Source organism: Dipteris shenzhenensis, chromosome 6 (genome assembly GCF_047967505.1).
Source record: "Dipteris shenzhenensis isolate YYH24624 ecotype China chromosome 6, Dip_SZ_1.0, whole genome shotgun sequence".
NCBI classification, from domain to species: domain Eukaryota; kingdom Viridiplantae; phylum Streptophyta; class Polypodiopsida; order Gleicheniales; family Dipteridaceae; genus Dipteris; species Dipteris shenzhenensis.
This window is the reverse complement of record NC_141601.1, coordinates 44,792,336-44,812,595: the sequence shown is the minus strand read 5'-3', so window position 1 is coordinate 44,812,595 and position 20,260 is coordinate 44,792,336. Positions and strand designations below refer to the sequence as shown.

The 20,260-nt window shown below is 48.1% G+C and overlaps 1 protein-coding gene across 1 annotated transcript in view; it reads right to left on the bottom strand.

The window, feature by feature from the left end:
• The window catches only part of LOC147901222 (uncharacterized), an 89,714-nt gene that overhangs the window by 20,734 nt on the left and 48,720 nt on the right, over positions 1-20,260 (bottom strand). The window contains exons 8-11 of the mRNA XM_087376372.1: positions 17,414-17,608; positions 16,820-17,038; positions 16,539-16,730; positions 74-253 (exon numbers count right to left, since the gene is read on the bottom strand). Of these exons, the coding sequence (XP_087232498.1) occupies positions 74-253; positions 16,539-16,730; positions 16,820-17,038; positions 17,414-17,608 (786 nt within the window). The remainder of the gene's footprint in view (positions 1-73; positions 254-16,538; positions 16,731-16,819; positions 17,039-17,413; positions 17,609-20,260) is intronic.

Sequence of the window (20,260 nt, the reverse complement as noted above, 5' to 3'; positions counted from 1 at the left end):
TCGTAACTTGCTAAGCATCAAAATTTCAACATAATTAGAAAGATCAAATATTGAAACTAGTCAAAAAGTGTACCTGATATAAAACCTCCAAATTGTTTGGAAGCCTCTTGGCAAGCTGTTTGAATGTCTCTAGTGATTGTGGAATAAAACCAAGCTTTTTCTGTAACAGACCCATATTGTAGACAGCCTGAATACAGTTTGGTTCAACTTCAAGTGCTTCTTTGTATAATAATTTGGCTCCTTCTGCATCCCCCTGTTCAGAAAAAAAGACGCTCAGAACAAATTCACTGTTTGACACCATGCCCCAGCAGTAAAATTGTCTCCTGAGTAACAGCATCTTTCAGCTTCTAAAGGCTATGCACAGACTATACTATATCAAAATCTCTTACATTTACTGTACAAGTTTCTGTCTGGCTGCACAATTTAATGCATACATTCTGCACTGTCTCGATTTCATAGATAATAACATAGCTCTATATAAAGTGCATTCTATCAAGATAAGTTCCCCTCATGAATTGGAGGTGCAACGCTTGCGAAATCTAAAAGCATCCAATATATGAGGACTATCCTCTGTGTTAACTGATGATATGGCATCAAAGGCATCGTAACCAAGCCACAGGTATGGGCCAATCAATCTCTAATCATAGTTGGTTCCGTACTCATATGGTTCGCTGAACCATACGCGTATGAAATAATTATTCCGTACAGGTATGGTACGGCCAATCATACTTGGCTTTTTTAAAGGAGAAAAATGCGGTTTCCAGAACTTTATGAAAACGTTTTTTAATAAATTTCTTGACTTTAAAATTAATATAAGTTTAAAGTTAAAACTTTTGTAGCTCTCTGCCAATTAAATGTGTACAATGTATATTTTCCTTTTTTCTTTTGTAAAATTAGGGTCACGTATGATTCAGCCCAAAGGGCTGATCCATACTCCAATCATACTTCCGTACCCGTATGCTGTATGTGTATAGTAATGTATGGACAAAACTATGTCTCTAATCTCTAACATGTCAAGACTCAAAGATTTAAAAAACATGTCAAATAGTGCCATTCACTATTTCTCATGCCTATCCATGCTACCCATGCTATATCCTGACCTGCCCACTGGAAGGGGAGCCCTTAACCCAAGGTGCCTAAGACCAATGGGGTTATAGGCCTATATGCATCTGAGAGTACCCACAGAGCACTAGTAAAAGCAACAAAATACCAATGGAAACACAAGGTAGTACCAAGGGAAGTATGAGGATGCCAAGGGAAGTAGGAGGTAGTACCACTGGAAGCACACGGTAGTACCAAGGGAAGCAAGAAATAGTGCCAAGGGAAGCAGGAACGGGGAACCAACTAGAGCAGCATGTGGGAGTAGAAGGCGATGCTATCCTCCACATGGAGAAGCTATGACACTGCCAAGGAATCAATGTAGTTGTAGAAACCAAAGCATGACCTAAAGATGGTGAAGTCTCTTGATGCAACAATATAGTTGAGAGGCATCAAGGAACAAACCAGTGGATCATGGCTTGAAGATAAGAGTTCGAAGGGTAGGGGCATCTACCAATGGAGGAGGAGGAGAATCATGTGATCGGTGAGGAGACTGGTAAAGAGAGGGGCGATAAAGGATAGGGAATCATTGTATGGGAAAAGAGAGGAGAGTGGGTAAAGAGAGGGGAGAGAGAGGAGAATGGGTAAAGAGAGGGGAGATAGAGGAGAGGGGATCGTTATGTGGGAAAAGAGAGGAGAGAGGGAGAGGAGAGAGGCTTACTTACAAGCTCACCAGTTGTCTTGGGATTCTTAAGGAGTGATCTTTGTACCCTCTGAGAGATCAATAGTATAGGCTTCTTCATTGTGCTCCCATTCATGTTTTCCTACTGTTCAGCACCACAAATCATACCATAGCTGCACAGTAGTCTATTTGGTTCTCTTCAACCAAATGCACCCTGATTGCGAGTCACTGTAGTCATGGTCCTCTTGCCCCTCGCACTAGTGGCCTTTGGCCTCAATTAATATCTCTAAAAGAGACCGGACCCCTCTAGACAATAGGCATAGTACTCAGTAGGAATTTGTCTCACACTCCAAGGATCTGACTGAACTATGCCATTACACTCAAGAAGTTGTCTAACACATGCCCATGCTAAGAAGATGTACTTCTTTACTATTCCATCTATCTGAATCCAAAAGAAGTACTTATTTACAATGGATGTAAACAATCACTACTTGTTGATAGTGATCACTGTCCCATAGATCCTGAAGGGTCTCAAGAGGACGTTAATACAATCATATCATATCATATCATACACTAAGAAGTACTTATTTACTATTCCATATATTTGAATCCAAAAAGACTCCCGAGCATTATAAGAGAGCTCAGCGCTCTACTCAAAAGTGATTGTTGATGAGCCCTCCCTATTGCTAGGTGCTCCTAAACCCAAGCATCATTAGGCCAGAATTCCTCTATAGTGGCAACCTACTTGATAACATCCTCTCCTATAACCTTAGACAAAACACTAGAAATCACTTATATATGAAGGTGCACTGCTACAACAGACCTTTGGGGAAAAGCCATCACCTTGCAAGTGGGAACCCCAAATCTAAAGAATAGAAGCCATCCTCTATATGAAAGCTATCAAGTACCTACATTGGCAGATCAAGAAGAGGTATGGGGGTCAAAAAGACTAAGAATGACCAGAAAAGATCAGAGGTAGGGACACCCAAATAATGCCAGCTCTGTCAAGAGCCCAATCATCAACATAAAATCTATCAATCTGTGCACAAATGGGCTATGTGGACCTCCTATTTGACCATGAAATAGGAGGCAGGGATTTCCAACATCTATGCCTAAAACCAATCTCTTGGTATAAGTCAAAGGCAGAAACTCCAGTAAGGCAGCCCCTTGAACATGTGCAGTGGAAGGTAACCTACTGCCCAACCAAGCACGGCTCTGATCTGAGGTCAGTTTGTAGAGGGGACAACATTTCAGTAATCTTCACCGTCTGCAAAAGGTAAAAAAGCATTATGCTGAATAATATGGAGCTGAGAAGTTTGAACAAGCTAATAGGGAGTGGCCATCATATTGAAGACCACAGCCTCTGCCCTAAGGAAACATTTGCAGGAAGAATTCCTTCACCTGAAGGAAGAGGTAATAGTCACACTTCCCCAAGAGAAAGCATCTGCTGAGTCAAGGGAGACAGGGATTGAAGCTGAGGAGGAGGTAATGGTGGATTCTCGCTAAACCAACTATTGGTTCTGCAACTTATGTCCTCCACAAACCACAACCCACCGGTGATGTGGGAGGAACTAGTGGGGAACCTACTATCGGTTTGGGAGAGAAATTTCATTTTGTTTTTCTTCTTGGGACACTTATTTTATTATGGGCAATCTCTAGCAGAATGGCCAAAAATTCTACAGAGTGACACGGGTCATGCCATCCTACAATCTCAAACCTCTATCTCCGAAGAGGGAGCAATCTAAAATCACTAAAGCATCATGTGATCCTTCATAATGTTAGGGTAGAAAATGCTGATCCTAACATGTCGCTGACTCTTCCCTCACTGACTCTGTTGTAGTAGTAGGCAAGCTTGGGAGAGGAGGTACCTCCATGATTTTCGGAGAGAGCAATCTAAAATCACTAAAGCATCATGTGATCCTTCATAATGTTAGGGTAGAAAATGCTGATCCTAACATGTCGCTGACTCTTCCCTCACTGACTCTGTTGTAGTAGTAGGCAAGCTTGGGAGAGGAGGTACCTCCATGACCACTCCAAACAAAGCTCCAATGGTGGGAAGGAGCCGATGGTAAACGTGTGGAAGTCCAAGAAGCTTGATGAAAGGGAAAGTGATCCTTTTCTCTTCTTCCACACAGAAGAACCACAAATTGAAAGGTATTAGAAATATCTTTTTGAAGTTGAGAGCTAGAGGGCTAGCTGCTAGCACTACTGAGGAAATCTCTGAAGAATCAAAGACTACCTAAAAGGAACCTCGCCCCAAAAGGCAAACATCTATGAGGTACGCCAAGAGGTTGGGGGGACTCAAACAGCCCAAAGAAACTATAGCAAACTCTCCAAGTGGCCATGCTCTCCTCCTGAAGGTCAGTAGCCATTATTCATGCTCCTTCAAGTTATTGATGGTGTAGGAGTAGGAAAGTCAAATGTAGATTAAACACTTAGGAAAGTCAAATGGAAATCTCCGGAGAATCAAAGACTACCTAAAAGGAACCTCGCCCCAAAAGGGTATGAGGTACGCCAAGAGGTTAGGGGGACTCAAACAGCCCAAGGAAACTATAGCAAACTCTCCAAGCGGCCATGCTCTCCTCCTGAAGGTCAGTAGCCATTATTCATGCTCCTTCAAGTTATTGATGGTGTAGCAGTAGGAAAGTCAAATGTAGATTGAACACTGAGAGGAGAGTGCAACATATACCTTTTCTAGGCACCAAAGGGGGCTGATCTAGATCAACCAGAAACAATCCCATATACACGGACTAATCAGCCAATCTGCCATGTCAGCCCATTGCCATTCCTATAGACAACCTGCCATGCCAACATCCAATAGAAATATGTCAACCTGTCATCTGACACGTGGCTGATATTCAAACACAATGTAGACATACTTAGATTTTGTGGATCTTGATCAGACCATGGGCCCCCAATGCATGGGAATACCAATCATTCGATGAGCTTCCCGCCATATCCCTTGCTCACGGATGGTTGAAATGACCGCCTGCCCTAAAGTATTGTCCACTGGCTTCTCCTTATAAGGAGGCCTTACATGTTGAGCATCTAAGATCTAGGTAGGTGTTCAGAGGGTGAAGCATTAAATTTTAACATTTAGTTCATTTCCTATTGGGGTGTGTTCCATCCCCTCTCCCAAGATCTCATCCTCTGTTTAGAGCCAAGACTCAACCCCCACTCATAGGCAGCTTCCGATTTCTTGTTTTCAAATACCCTTGTTGTTAATGCTACCTAAGTATGATGCTCTGTGCCCTTGATGCTCCATCCAGCCCTTTCCCCTTCCTCTCAGCCCCTCCCTTCCCCTCTTAGCCAGCTCCCTCCTCAGCCCCCACCCTCTCCAATCTCAGCCACAGACGCACCCTTGATTGATGAATGGCTAGCCATCCAATTGATCCTCCACCACTTCCATTGGCCACAAGAACATGCAGTTTTTCAAAAGATGAGTTGTTGCAGCTTCAAAAGGATGTGGAGTTCACGAGCTCCACCACCCTCTATGCATGCATTCACGGGTCCCACCCTTCCAAATCACAGGCTTGGGACTGGATGTTTGCTGTCTTACCTCTTGACCTCACCCCTCACCTTTCTAATGTTCAAATGTTGGGATGAGGTTTCTTTCAAGTGGTTGGCGATCCTAGAGCCGTGAGCACAATGCTCAAGGCTAGCCTCTTGTCGCTTGGTTCCAGGAAAATCCTTTTCAAACCCTTTTCTTTAGGCTTTGACCTTGTAGAGGAGGACAGGCAGGTGACTTCCCTTTTCCATCAAATTTCCAAGTCTAGCTCAAGTTTACCATCGGCTCCTAGTCACCATTGAAGCTTATTTGGGCTAGCCACACAAATCCCCCCTCCCTAGTTTACTCTCTTCCGTACATCAGAGGTGATCGTGGGGTCCCCAAAGTTAGGTTCATCATGTCAGACCCTAATATTTTTGACGACCAAATGGTTCTCTTTTACGATAGAAAGTGGAGATAGCAGGCAAGTAGGAACCAGTGTCAGATATGCAGCCCCTTTAAGCATTTCGCAAGAGATTGCCCAAAGAAGAAGAAAAGGCCCAGAAGTCTTTTGGTGTGGCACGGCCTCATCCTCATCACAGTGTTCGATCGGCACCTCTCAATGTGCGTCCTACACCTACTACCCCACATTGGGTTGCGTTAGAGTTGACGTTCCTACATCACTTGCAAATCAAGAGACCCCTTCTCTTTCCCCAGATCCTACATGCCCCCAACAATAGAAGGGATCGTGTCCTTTCCTAGAAGTCCAACTTCTTTCTTTTGCCCCAGTGGAGGTGACTGCAACATGGTGGTCTTGCCCTCACACAAAAAGGAGGGAAGAGAAGGTGGCATTCATTCACTTGAGAGAGCAGCTTGGGATGCCTTTTCAGTTCAGTAGCATAGATGCTTGAACGAATAATGCCTTTCACATGTTGCCTCATTCGCTCCCGTTCTCTTGGTCGAATAGGAGACAACTGTTGGCCCTCCGGTTAGGCCTACAGGCAAATTTATCGACACAAGTGCAAGACCCGGTGGCACCTTGATAGGCGACTAGGCGGAGCTCCTCTTTAATGAACTTCTAAATGGCAAGTGGTAGCGAGCGGTGCGATTTTGTTAACTACTGAATGGCGGGCACTGGCAACAGCCCCCCCCCCCCGCACGCATGCACACACACATCGCTCCTCCCCCCCCTTGCATGCATGCGCACTCACATAGCTCCCCCCCCCCCTCCCCAAATCCCCCCACACACCCCGTCCCCCCTTGCATGTGCACCATGTCTGAAGTAGGGGTAACCACGAACTAAAGGCGGTAGACCAATGGCGAGTAACGGTTCAGTGAACCGAGTGCAACAATTTTATAAGTTGATTCTACAGTAGTTGTAGAAGAAGTACTATAGCAAGGAGAGGAGAGAAAAAGAGAGTGACAGTGTGGTTCACGCTCTCTCATGTGGCTTGCTAGGATAGGAGTTTGCTATCGAGTGAACAGTTCAAGCCGAGGCGGCTTGTAACTATTGTGTGCTATATTGAATGGAAATAAAGATTGCACGCTAACACCAACTTTTGTTTAGATACTCCATCTTTTATTGACTACCATATTGGTCCCACCTCAAGATCAATCACCTACTTGATCCCATGCATATCTTCAAGAAACATTTGAATGGGCCCATTAGGGGAGAAATGGGGTCTCAAAAGGGCCTCCAATTAGTGTTTCCTAATTTCAAGGGATCAGAGAGAGATTTGAGATATACCAATGACAGTGCTCCTTTGTGTGGGGCAATGGTGTGTTGAGGTGTGCAAAAGGCCAAGTTGAGCATTTATAGGTAGGGAGACCTGGAAGGGACCGTACTCATCTTTCAAGTTCTTGCCATACCATCCGCTCCTACGAATGCCCCCCCCTCCCCCGCTCTCGTCTACCCCCCCCTCGCGCTCCCGCCTCCCCCCCCCCTCCGCTCCTCCCCTCTCCGCTCTCCGTCCTCTCCCTGCCTCCCCCCCCCTCGCGTTGCGCTACCACCCCCCCCGCCCCCTCCTCCCTCCCCCGCTGCGGCGCAACGCTGCCCCCCCCCTCCCCCTCCTTCCTCGCCTCTCCTCCCCGCCCCCTCTCGTGCTGCGCTGCCACACCCCCTTCCTTTCCCTCCTCCTCTTCCCCGCCCTGCACTGCGCTCCCCCCCCCCCTCTCTCCTCCATCCTTCCCCCTCCGCCACCCGCTCCCTCTCCACCACCTCTCCCCCCCCGCTTCCCCGTACCTCTCCATCCCTCCCTCTTTCCTCCCCCGCCTCCGTACCACTCCCCCCCTCCTTCGTCTCTGCCATTTCCTTCTCACTCCCTCGCCTTTGGAGCGTTCGCAATTTGTCGGTGCGGTATGGCGGCCAAGAGCCCAGAACCGACGGCCCAGACGGCGGACCCCCCCCTCCATCAGCCTACCGCGTAACACTAACAAAGCATCAGGTCTCCTTGGTGAAGCAGGCCGCCACGGACTTCTCCCAGACATCCGTTTATGGGAGAGTCATTGGCTACGCCCCTTCACGAGTAGACATCAGGGATTGGTTGCAGTCCACCCTCTACCTTGAGGACAGCCATATTGAGGAGGTTGCACTCATGGGACGTGGTATCTTCTGGCTCAAGCTCTCCTCAGCACAGGCTGCGAGCGATATGGTCAGACGATCCCCTACTTCTGTGGGTGGGAAGATCATCCTTATGGTCCCATGGTATAGGGGTTTCAGTGTAGCGGACTTCGATGCCCGCTTCCGCATTCCTCGCCATCCACTTACCCTCATTTCCCCAGGCCTCGCAACTGAGCTTCGCCCGATCATCAAGGACCTGGGGGCGCACTTTGGCTGGCTCATGCAGGACACCTTCGTTGATGCGGCGGCAGCCCAAGGGGTGCCATGTGTCAAAGTGGCAGTCCTAGATCCGCAGAGTATCCCCTCGGAGTTTGAGATTGAGACGGACATAGGTGTGGTGACGCAGCGCATTATGGTCACTGGTCGCCCAGATCAGTGTCTGAGATGCCACGGCTTCGGGCACCAGGCGCGCTCCTACCCTCGCTTCACGAGGACAGAACCTCAGAAGGCCCCCATCTAGGCAACTCAGGATCCCCCCCGCCAGGCATCGACACCCCCTCTCGAAGGGGAAGGCTAGACTAAGGTCAAACGAAAACGGAAAGGAAACAAAGCAGGCCCAAAAAAGCCTTCCCATCTACAGCAAGAGCCCCCCCCTGTGGTCACCAATCAGCAGCAGCCCGGTAAGGGGAAGGAGAAAGGGAAGGAGAAGATCAGCCAGCCTCCCCCTCATCCTTCACCCCGCCCTCCCTCCCCTCCCCCCTCCTCCTCGGTCCCCCTACCTCCCCCCCCTCCAGGATCCCCCCCAGCACCGGTGGTTTCTGCTCCCCTCTCTCCCTCAAGCATGATCCCGAGGGAACCCCCCTCTCCGCCTGCACCACCTGCGGCCCCGAAGCCAGCACAGATCTCCCCCGCGCCTATCCCTCCTGGCCCGGTGGAGGGGAGAGGCCCTTCCCCGCAGATGGCCAGCACCACTCCAGCTTGTTTGACAGCCAGCACCCCTCTCTCTGGTTCAGACTCCTCATCCTCGTCCCCACACCCAAGGGCTGCTCCTAGAGCTCTACCTTTGGAGTTTTACCGAGCAGGACCTTGGGATTACTTGGATGCAGCGGGTATTGGCTCCTTCCCTGCATGCCTAGACATCACCATCTTCTTCCTCCGAAAGGGGGCGGAGGGTAAGGTGTCCGTCCTTGCCCCCCATGATGGTCCTAGCTATTCCTTAACTATCACCAGTGACGGGAATGAGCAATGGACGAATGAAAATGTTTGGGAGACGATTCGAGATCAGTCCCAGGAGCAGGTGTAGGACTGGATCGGTAGCAGAGCAGCAGAGCTTCTTCAGCAGCAGTGGAAGGAGGGTGATGTTCGTCTGAGATGGTGCCACAGCGCCAACAATTCCGCCTTTTGGTCATTATTCGGCCGCCTCTGGAGTGGGTCTACGCGGAAGGGCTCCGCCCGTGGAGGACCTCAGAGGTAGCGGGCTTCTATAGTATTTCCATGGCAGAGGTGTCGAGTTGGTTAGAGAGAACTTACCACCATGGGACGAAGGGCCTCTCCCCTCTGTTGAAGGTTTTAGAGGATGGGTCCGATGATCCGGCCTCTCCTTCGAAACCCTCACAGAAGCGCCTTCGTCTGCACACTGGACATCCTCCGACCACCTCGACATCGACCGCAAGCATACAGTTGTTTGTGGCCCATCTCCCCTCTTCATGAGTATACGCATTATCTCTTGGAACGTCAACGGGTTCCACTCATCAGGAACCCGCAGCCCCAGGAAGATGGTGCTCAGACAGGAGCTCCAACCAGCCTTAGTGGGAAGGGTAGATGTGCTCCTATTGCAGGAACACAAGCTTTCGGCTTCTCAGACCAGTAATTGTGGGAAGGTCCTCACAGGACGTTCCCACACCTACTGGGAACCTTCGATTGGCGAGCAGGGGAGGAGCGGGGGTGTATGTACCTCCATCGACGCTTCTCTAGTGCAGCATGTGTGTGGTTTTGGCACCCTGATCCCAGGACGAGCACTTTGGGTGGGCTTGAATATTGAGGGATCCCGCATCGGCATCCTCAATATCTATGCCCTGACCGACCTCAGACGGAGAGCCGCTTTTTGGAGCTCTTTGACAGACTTATTGCCAGAGATGGATTCTTGGATTGTAGGAGGGGACTTCAATAACCTTGAGACCTTAGAGGATCAGCAGGGACGGGGCCCAGAGTTCCTCGGTATAGCTCAAGCGGCGCAGGCAGATTGGGACTCCTTCCTGTTCGCTGTGGGAGGTCGGCACAGCTGGAGGGAACCTTCCTTTTGCAGATGGACAGGGAGTCTGGACTTCTCTTGGGGTTACAGGAGGGAGGGAGGCAGACTTCTGGAGTGGTTGGACCATTTCTATGTCAGCGATTGGGCGCTTGGCAGAGGTGGAGAGTCAGGAGTGGTTCCAGGGACGACACTCTCTGACCATGCCCCAGTCATCCTAGTCCTGGACTCAGCCTCTCACTCCTCACCTCTACGCTCATGCCGGATCCCAGACTCCATCTACTCCAGAGCAGCGGTTCACAGCAGGATAGTGGACCTGTGGAAGCAGGATTGGGACCCCATGGGGGATATGGCAGCACAGGTAGCTCAGGCACTTGCCGAGTCTAGTCTCATCTGTCAGCAAGAGGCGATTCAGGTCAGGCAGCAGTGGTGGGCGAAGGAGAGGGGTCTCAGACGAGATCTCGCCTCGATACAGCGGACGCAGCAATCTTCTCCAGGCTCTGAGGAGCTCAGACGGCAGGAGGTTAGAGCCCGAGCCATGCTAGAGGAGATCACCCAGCGACGCTCAGAGTTCTCGTTTCATGCTTCCAAGTCCTTCTGGGCTAGGAAAGGCGATAGGATGTGCAGAGAGTTCTTCAGGACCATGGCCAAAGGTCAGCAGCTCCGATCTCTTAGAGCGCAGGATGGTAGTGTCAGGACAGATCCAGACGAGGTCCGGACTTGGCGACAGATTTCTACATATCCTTGTTCCAGCAGGAGCCCCCAGACCCTCGTGGCCGCCATTGCAGGGAGGAGGTGTGGAGGTATACACCGTTGCTCGTGCAGCCTAGCATGAGTGATTCCCTTCTCGTGCCTTTTACCGTGGCAGAGATGCAGGATGCGGTGAGCGCTATTGATGGGCAGAAATGCCCAGGTGAGGATGGGCTCTCTAGAGCTTTCTTCACCACCTTCTGGGAGCAGGTCCACCAGCCCTTGCTCGCAGCCTTCCAGCATATCTTCTCCAACGGACAGATGCCAGAGAGCCTTGCAACAGGCTTGATTTGCCTCATCCCCAAAGGGGGGGACCGTCAGGAGATCAAACAATGGCGCCCTATCACCCTCCTCCCGACTGCCTACAAAATCCTCGCCAAGATGATCAGTAGCTGCATCCGCCCCCTGCTACATGACTTGCTCAATGACACCCAGACTGGTTTTGTCCAAGATCGCAGCATTTTGGACAACATTTTCACTTTCATAGAGGTGCCGGAGTGGGCCCAGCACAATGGCCAGCACCTTGCCATACTCCTTCTTGACTTTGAGAAGGCGTACAACAGGGTAGACTGGTCCTTCTTGGAAGGTACACTCTCTCGGTTCGGTTTCCCGGCGGACGAGTGGATCAGAGGTATTGCTAGCCTCTACAAGTCGGCCTCCAGCCGGGTTATCATCAGCGGCAGGATGGGGGAGAGATTCACCCTCGAGCGCTCGGTGCGTCAGGGCTGCCCGCTTGCGCCCTACCTCTTCCTATTTTTTGCGGAGGCCATGACTCACTTCCTACGAGCCCGTACCACTGGTCTTCGAGGGATGCACCTCCCTATTCGAGACGATGCAGAACTTTTGGACTCCGAGTATGCAAACGACACAGCCCTATATGTGCAGGATGATATCGAGTCACTGGAGCGAGTGAGACTGTCCTTAGAGGTTTTTTGCCTAGCCGCTGGGGCGAAAATCAACTGGCATAAGTCAGTTGGTTTTCTTACGGATCGGGGAGCCAGCTCACAGTGGGGTATTTTCCTGGGGTTTCATTGGATCCCTAGAGGACAGACGACACGTTACCTGGGATTCCAGGTAGGCCTGGACATCACGCCGGCTCAGCAGTTCTTACCGGTCCTAGCCTCCATACGATGGAAGCTAGCCTTCTGGAGCACGGCTCGGCTATCCTTGGCAGGCAGGGCCCTTGTGGTCAACCAGGTCCTTCTTGCCACCGCTTGGTACATGGCCTCTTGCTGGTGTTTCTCGAGATCGTGTGTAGCCCAGCTGAGGAGAATGGTGCGGAACTTCCTTTGGTCTGGCTCAGATGGTTCCGGCACCACCAGAGCCCGGGTCGCCTGGCAGACGGTCATTCTCCCCCAGACAGAGGGCGGCCTTGGCATCATAGATCTAGAATTGTAGAGTCAGGCATTACTTGGCAAGTTAGTCATCCGCGGTCTGACCCCAGGAGGGCAGACGTGGAAGCTCTTGCTTCAACATGGTCTCAGCGCGTGTACCCCCTAGAGAGGGGGTGATTGGCAGCCATCTATCCGGTGGATCTTCACTTCTGCCCCACTGACTCAGCCCCGTTTCCCCTTCCTCCGCAACCTCGTCTCGGTCTGGAAGAAGTTGCGACACAGCCTCTCCCAGGTTCCCCCTAGCTGCCAAGAGCAGATAGACAGACAGCCCCTGATCTGGAGCAGCCAGGTGACAGATGATACAGGTCGCCAACTTGGAGAGAGATCCCATATCCCTTGGGCGCTCTGGGCACGTGGGCCCGCGCGCTCGCTCCAGGTTTGGAGGGACGTCTACAGCCAGCTAAGCCCAGGCGAGCTAGCAGCAGCAATAGGTACGGCACGTGGGATCAAGGCTTGACGCGCGGAGATCGATGCTGCTATTCCTACAGGTTGGAGGATTTCCATGATCACCAGACAGCTCTTCCCGGGAGATGAGAGGTGGCTAGGGTAGTTCACACCCCGTGGCATTCCTTTGGTGGTTGTAGGCCTTTTCTTGGACTCCTCGATCCACTTCTTCTCCGTCGCGGATGATAGCCGTCTCCACAGCAGAGAGGCCATGATCGACCCCCATCTTCCCTGGCAGCACCTTCGCATCATAGGGCTGCAAGGGAAAACGTGGCATATAGACCCCCTGATTATGCAGGACCAGGACTGGAGACTCTGGATCTGGGAGGGCCGTTCCTTGACAGAGGTGGAGTGGGACCCAGGGGAGTGGCGCTGGCCACCATTGGAGACCTCAGAGAACCCTACCCCCTTCTTCTCTTACAGTGCGCGTACTAGTAGGCGTGCTCTTGGGGCTCTCCAGTGCGGGCTACCCACACAGGCACATAGTTGGTATGCCCAAGGGATATCTCTGGTCTTTCTTCGCACATTCTGGAAGACTCTTTGGGCAAGCTGGCGGCCGAGGAAGATCTCTTACTTTCTTTGAATGGTGGCCCACAAGGGGCTACCAGTTGGCAGCTGGCTGAGGCAGATGGGGCAGGAGGGGCACTGCCAGATGTGTTTTCAGGAGGAGTCGTCCCTGAAGCACTGCCTTTGGAGCTGCTCGCATGCTCAGACAGTTTGGAAGGGAGTCATGGGGATCTTAGCGAGGGTTGCACCCGAGCTAGGACCGGTCACTTGGGGAGCCGTTTGCTGGTGCAGCACCGAGATGGGACATCACTTGGCTTATGAGTTCTCTAGGCAGGATCCAGTTTTCTTCATCACGCAGGCCACCTGAGCATACATGGACAGCTTCCCTTGGCATCTGACAGAGACAGATGCAGTAGCGATGACTCAGCACCCAGTTTGGAAGATCATAGGGAGCATTGCAGGCTGGCATATCTGGACTTCCAGAATGCGCGCAGACCTTAGGAGATCAGGCTTCTTCTGCTACCCAGACCCTAGCAGACATTTGGAGCACAATCATTCACATGCTCAAGAGTCAGTGGGATCAGATTTAGGGGGAGTCCCGGGCAGGGAAGGAGAAGAGACGGCGCTTCCTTCGCGACTGGGACCACCGAGAGCTGTTCTTCCAGCACTCCGCTCAGAGTCTTTAGTGGCATTACTCCCCCCCACCGTGGCTGTTTGTCCACTCTCCGATGATTATGCCCTGAGAGGCTTGTAATTAGTATTTTGGTTCCTCGGGCTGTATCCATTTTGTGATTGCATCCGCTGGCCTTTAGGCCCTCTTGTACTCTCGTTTTCAAGCAATATAACTAGCACTACTTTTTGCGCAAAAAAAAAAGGTAGGGAGACCTCTCACCCATGGTTTAGACCCATGGTCCTCACTCCTAGACATTGATTTGATCTCTAATCCAAGGGTTACATTCAAATTTGTGGTAGAGCACTCCTGGCCATTAGATCAAGGGGTAGATCTAAGGGATACTATAAAAGGATGAGAGGGATTAAATATAAGCCCTTGATCAAGTAATGGATCCAAGGATTCCCCCTTCCTTTTAGGAAGATATTGATACGCAGCATGCCATATGGAATGACAACATATGGCAAACATCCTGGTACTTCTCGCTATATGTAGTGCTCCAAATGGGAGAGAGACTCTGTTTCCTCTGTGGGCCCGTGGAGGGATTCAAAAACCTTCCAGATGCTTATAAACTCCAATTATTAAGTCGCCTTAGAGGAAATGCACTGAGTATTGAGTAGATTGATGTAGCCATACCCTTGGATTGGGTTCTTACAGATGACGTGCCTTGCCATTGTTCTACTTGGCTTGGGGCTTTTACCAAGTAAGTTATCCCCCTTCAAGTCATAGGACTACGATGAGGTTCAGACAAGAATGCCTTGGTTTTGTTTGTTCATTCTTAAGGCAAGTTGTCCAGGTCTAGGAATGAGGACATCCTTGTGCGGATTGCTTTTTGAGCCTGTCAAGGTTTTGGGTCATGGGGAGTAGTGTTTCTTGGCCTCAAAATTGTATCACAAATCACATTTCTTTGGGCTCACAGAGGATTGGCTCTATGTAGGTGTCCCAATAAAGTATTTGCAGTGGGACCCCGGTGAATGGAAGTGGATTGATTCAAGTAACCGAGAGAAGAGTCTCTCGTTCTTTCAATACACGGTTCGTAATGCTAGGAAATTTCTACTCAATCTTAAGTGCTAGAAACCCACTAAAGCTTCCCGTTGGGAGAGCTTTCAGATTTCTGATAATTTGCAGAAATCCTTTTGAAAGAGACTCTTAAAAATCCCTCAGGAATAGAAAAATCACTCTTTTCTTTTAGTTTTCTATTCACAGAGGGATTGCAGTGAACCAGTGGAGGTCCAAGTTTGGGGCAGCCCCTAATTGCCCTCCTTGCCTTTCTACTAAGGACTCCATTCAACATTCTCTTTGGGATTGCAGATAGGCAAGATGTATCTGGTTGGGGATTGCTAGTCTTATGAGCACTTTTGTTCCTTCGCCCTTTTTCACGACTTGGGGCTCGGTTGCTTGGCTCTCCCTTTTGGGACCTCAAGTCTGTTATGAGAGGAATGACTTTGCTTGGGCTATGTGAGTTCGATGCCACTAAGTTGAGGCATCCTGATGCTGCATCTTACCGTACATACCTACACATGCCTCGGTGGATTCCTTCTGGGAGATTCTGGCGAGCATTTCAGCGTGGCATATTTGAAGATCCAGATGCATAGAGGCTTTGGATGGCTCCCAGATCTAACCTTCACATACATTGGCTAGTTTTATCCGGATAGATACTGTACAATCTTTGATGGCCATTTGGGTGAGCATGCAAGGGTCTTCCTAGGCAGCTTCTACGAGGAGGATTGTTCTCCTCAGAGAGTGGAGTTGTTCCCCATTTTTCTCGGCTTCCATCCGTAGGATTGAAGTGGCACTTTCAGCCTCAGCCTTGGTGTCTTTCTAGCCCTCTCTGATGAGCAACTTATTTGGCCACTTTGGGTATTTTGTTTCTCAGGCTTTGCATGATGTAATTCTGCCATGAGCTTCGCTCTTCGGGTGTTTTTCATACTTAATAAAAGCCTTTTCATTGGGAGAAAAAAGGTTGGCAGGCTTACATGGGGTTTAGAGCCATACACAATGACTAGGAGCCAATCGTCTATATTTAGCTGGGTATGCTAATTATTGAGAGATGCTCTTCTATATAAGAGTGACCAAGGCTATTGTTTTAGAGTTTAGTTGAGCGCACCTTAACCAAATGGTGAGGCTTGGATGATGAAGACAAAACTCTTCTTTCTATATGGCAGATGCTAGATGCTGTGCTGGTGGACGGGTTTTGGTATGGGACGCCAAGGTCTTTGGCACAGGCTTGTAGATGGAGTGTAAGTTTGTTTCCACGTGCTCAAGGGTGGTTTGGAGGTAGATTGGCACTTAACAGTGGTATCAAAGCAGCCCTATCATGGACAGGACCAACACGGGGTATGCAGGAATTCTTGATGTCCAGGTATGCCTCTGATGATTGCTTTGGAATCTGAATTCTTCTAGCGACCCACCACGCTTTGGTAGAAATTGAAGATAGCATATGTAGATCTGAGGGTCTAAGTGCTTTTGCTTGAAACATATAGAACAGAACCCATAGGTGAGTCTGTATTTGAAATTTTCCTACAATCAAATTGGTTGCCTTATGGGGATACTTGACATAGATATGATCCTGCACTAAGCACACCTTCTTTAGCAATTATGTAACCATATTCTAAATGAGTAGTCCTCTGTTTTTATTTTTGGTGACATAAATGATGTAAAGAATATTGTACTACACAAGCTCGTTTCTTAATACTTTGCACATGGTACAAAGATTGCTTCCAATGATTTTTGTAGTCAGGAAAAAAAAGGTGCTTACCTTGGAAAATAAACAATTTCCACAATTAACAAGTGCACATGCATTACGACAATTTGTCCTTACTGCCAGTTCAGCATACTTTTGTGCATTTTCAATGTCACCCTCTAAAAAGTAGAGAAAAGATAAGTTTGCTGATGCACGAGCTTTTAGGTCCCTCTCTTTCCTTTCAAAATCTTTCAGCAGAGATATTGCCTGCACACAAGCAATCTCTTTAAAATATACCCGCAGGACTCACTAGTTCAGGATATTATTGACAGGTATATGACATAGAATATGATTACCTGAACAAAGTTGCGCCTATGTAAGTGTTGAATAGCTTTATCCATTTCCATCTCATGTGCAAGTGCCACGTATTGTTGATCTTTCAGTATATTGATAACCCAATCATACCCCTCCAGAAATGTGTTCCCAATAACTGGAGCAATTATTCGAGCTGCAGTAAAGATGTACTTGTGAGCCTGGTTCTGTCTTGATTGTAGCTCTACTTGCAACTCATCATTCTGCAAGGACAAAAATCTTATCCATATATTCAAGACAATGGCCCTCAAAGTTCAGCAAGAGACAGGCATGACGTATTTGATTAGGATTTGTGGACCTAGGGAAAAAGTATATGCTGTCTTGAAGATAATACTTTATTTACACCAAGGCAAAACATAAAAATAGGAAACCATCATCTCAATGTGTATAAATGAAATCCTTGTGCCTTTCTGAAACTCTGTTTATTTGACATGAAGTGATTCTAGATTTTATTGAATTTTACTATAAAGGAAAAGTTGTCTTCTAAACTCAACTAGATTGACCAGGTTCAACTTCCTGACAAATTGTCCTATTGGTACCATCAGGTTAAAGGTTACAACTGCAATAAAAATACAAACCTTTTGTCTGGAGCCATGTTCTTCTTCAATGTCATAATCAGCTTCTGGATCATAGTGTCTAACTAACAACATTTTAGTGAAACAACTCTTCATCTTCTCTGTATTTCCCACTATATAGTAGCAGACAATCAAATTGTAACCTGATTGATGGTCATATTTGATCTCCATAACTGCTTCGAATGATTGCATGGCATCCTATGACATGTTGTAAACCAAGTGTATACGTGAGAAAAAATGATCAGATATTGAAAAGGATAATTTGATACATGAATTTGTCGTTATCTAGAATTTTATAGGAAGTGCATCACAATGCCAATTTTGGTGGTGTACAAACATGAGAGCGCACCATGGATTGCCACATAGTTTTACTGGTATCTTTCTGTATACAGCTTGGAATTCTATTTGATGAAGTCAATGTCTAACTTTGATAAGTGAAAGAAAACGATCATGCACAACATGCATGCTTGACCTAGCAAAAGATCCACCCATGAAGGACGAGCAATGACAGGTATTGGGTTTCCTCACCTCCGTAATTAGGTACACAGATGGCATTATACAAAGATCACTTCCTTACGTGACTGAGGAAGTTTACACACATACCAAGGTGCCATCTCTGACATATACAACAGACCAGATTGCCTCCATGTCTCTTCACACGAGTTTGTGATTGAGATTCAAAAGGATCTGGCCTCATGAGATGGTCAAAACTCCAGACTTTGCACACTATGTCGCAAGTAGGAGCTGGAGACCAAGGACCATGTCCTGATGCAAAGCAGTAGATACTCTGAGATCCGTTGTTATCTTTTTCACAAGTCCGGCTGCATGTCTTGCAATCAAAACCATCTGGAAAATCATGTGTACTAGCACTGCTCATCTCTCTCTGCAACAAACTGCATAGACAATGTGAGGGCCCTCCATGATAGTCTTTGACGGCTTGCCCTATCCAGCCGAAACACCTGACCCGTTCTACATAGGTGACGATCTGCAAAAAAGAGATTTCTATTAAAGTATAAAAGAACCTCCGAGAGCAAAGCTCAGTGGAGAAATACATCATGCAGAACATGAGAAAATAAATCCAAATAAGATCAAGTTCCTATAAAAGAGCGAGAAAATAACCAAGGTTGAGACTGATAGTGCCAGCTCAACCGTTTGGGGGCTTCTGAGAAGAATGGGGAACCTCTCTACTCCCTCAAGAATGCATTCCTCCAAGTAGAGGCTGCTCATGAGTGAAGACCCCTGCATAGTCCCCCAAATGGCTACCAAAGTGTGTACCGCATCTGTCCAAATACTAACCAGCGTATGTGCTGGAACCATCCAAGACCTCTGTACACATGGATCTCTATATATGCCATGCAAATTAGCCAGAATCTCCCACAAAGTATCCACCAAAGCATGTGCAGGTCTATACATAGAGCTAGGAGCCTCGTCCAAAGAACATGACCCAACAAAAATCGCAGAATCGAAAGAGCCCAAGAAGAATCATGTCTCTCATAGAACGCTTGAGGCCCAGAAAGAGAGAGCCAAGCTAGCGCAATTCCCAGATCATGAAGAAAGGAGAATGCATAAAAGTGCTCGGTAGTCTAGCGATCCCCTTCCAGATGATCCTTGCCTGTCTGCAGTCCCATATGCAATGCTGAATAGACTCATCAGTAGAAAGGCAGCAAGAACAAGTGGAATCAACCCCGAACATGGACCTCCACTGTTCACAAAAATCCCTCCATGAATAGAAAGTCAAAAGAAAAGAATGGATTTTCTATTCCTAAGGGATTTCTAGAGTCTCTTCCAAAAAGATTTCTACAGATTAACAAAAATCTGAAAATTCTCCCAATGAGGGCTTCCAACCTTTAAGGCTGACCTGGGACATCCTGGCATTACTGACCGTGTATCAAAAGAAGGGGAGGCTCTTCTTGCTCTAAGTAGTTTGCCAATTTCTTCTTTCACCAACTTTGCATAATTGGGGTACATACAATACCTCTGCTACACCATAGGCATTGCATCTTTCTTGAGGTTAATTCGATGCATGCAGAGACTTGGGTCAACTCCCTTCATGTTTGTGTACTCCAAGCAAAGATATCTTAGAATTCCACCAACAGCTGCACCAAATCCTCTTTGAACTTTCCTTCTACATGCATACTAATCTTTATTGGCTGTGGCTTTTCTACCGTGCCAAGGTTTAATTCCTCCAAATCAACCTTCTTCACTCTTGACATCCTCTTCAATTGTTCCTCATAGGCTTGTAGGGCTTTTTTTATTACATTCTCATCCCACCTTTGTTGTGTGGAACTGTCCTCATCCTCTTCTTTCAACAGGTGCCTTCTTGTCGGATTTCTTTCAGACTATCGCAATCTGTTCGACCAAAGCCTAGTATATTGATATTGCTTCTGCTAGATACTATTGCACAATATGTCCCACATCCGCAGAAGGGTTTGTGTTGAGGAATTCTTGCTCCTCGCCATCCATTTTTGTCAGCATGTTCACACATTGCACAATGAGGGGTTTGTTTTCCTCCTTCAAGACCACCTACGGGATCATATCAAGCTTTCCACTTCAAACCGTGATCTTGGATGCGTTCCAATCTTACTTTACTCTGGATATTTTGAGCCATGGTCGGGCAAGCAACATGGGATACAAGAGGTTACCCTTGTCCATCTAGAAGACCACAAAGTTCACTCTAAACATCATACCTTGACAGGCTGATATAGCATAATAATCCCATCCACCGATCTAGATAACCTTCATCCAGAGTGAACATCAAAACTCAAGACATCCCTATATAACCCTTGTAGTCCCACAACTTGAAGCAGGATCCATGATCAGATGTAGTTCCAATCTTACTTTACTCTCGAT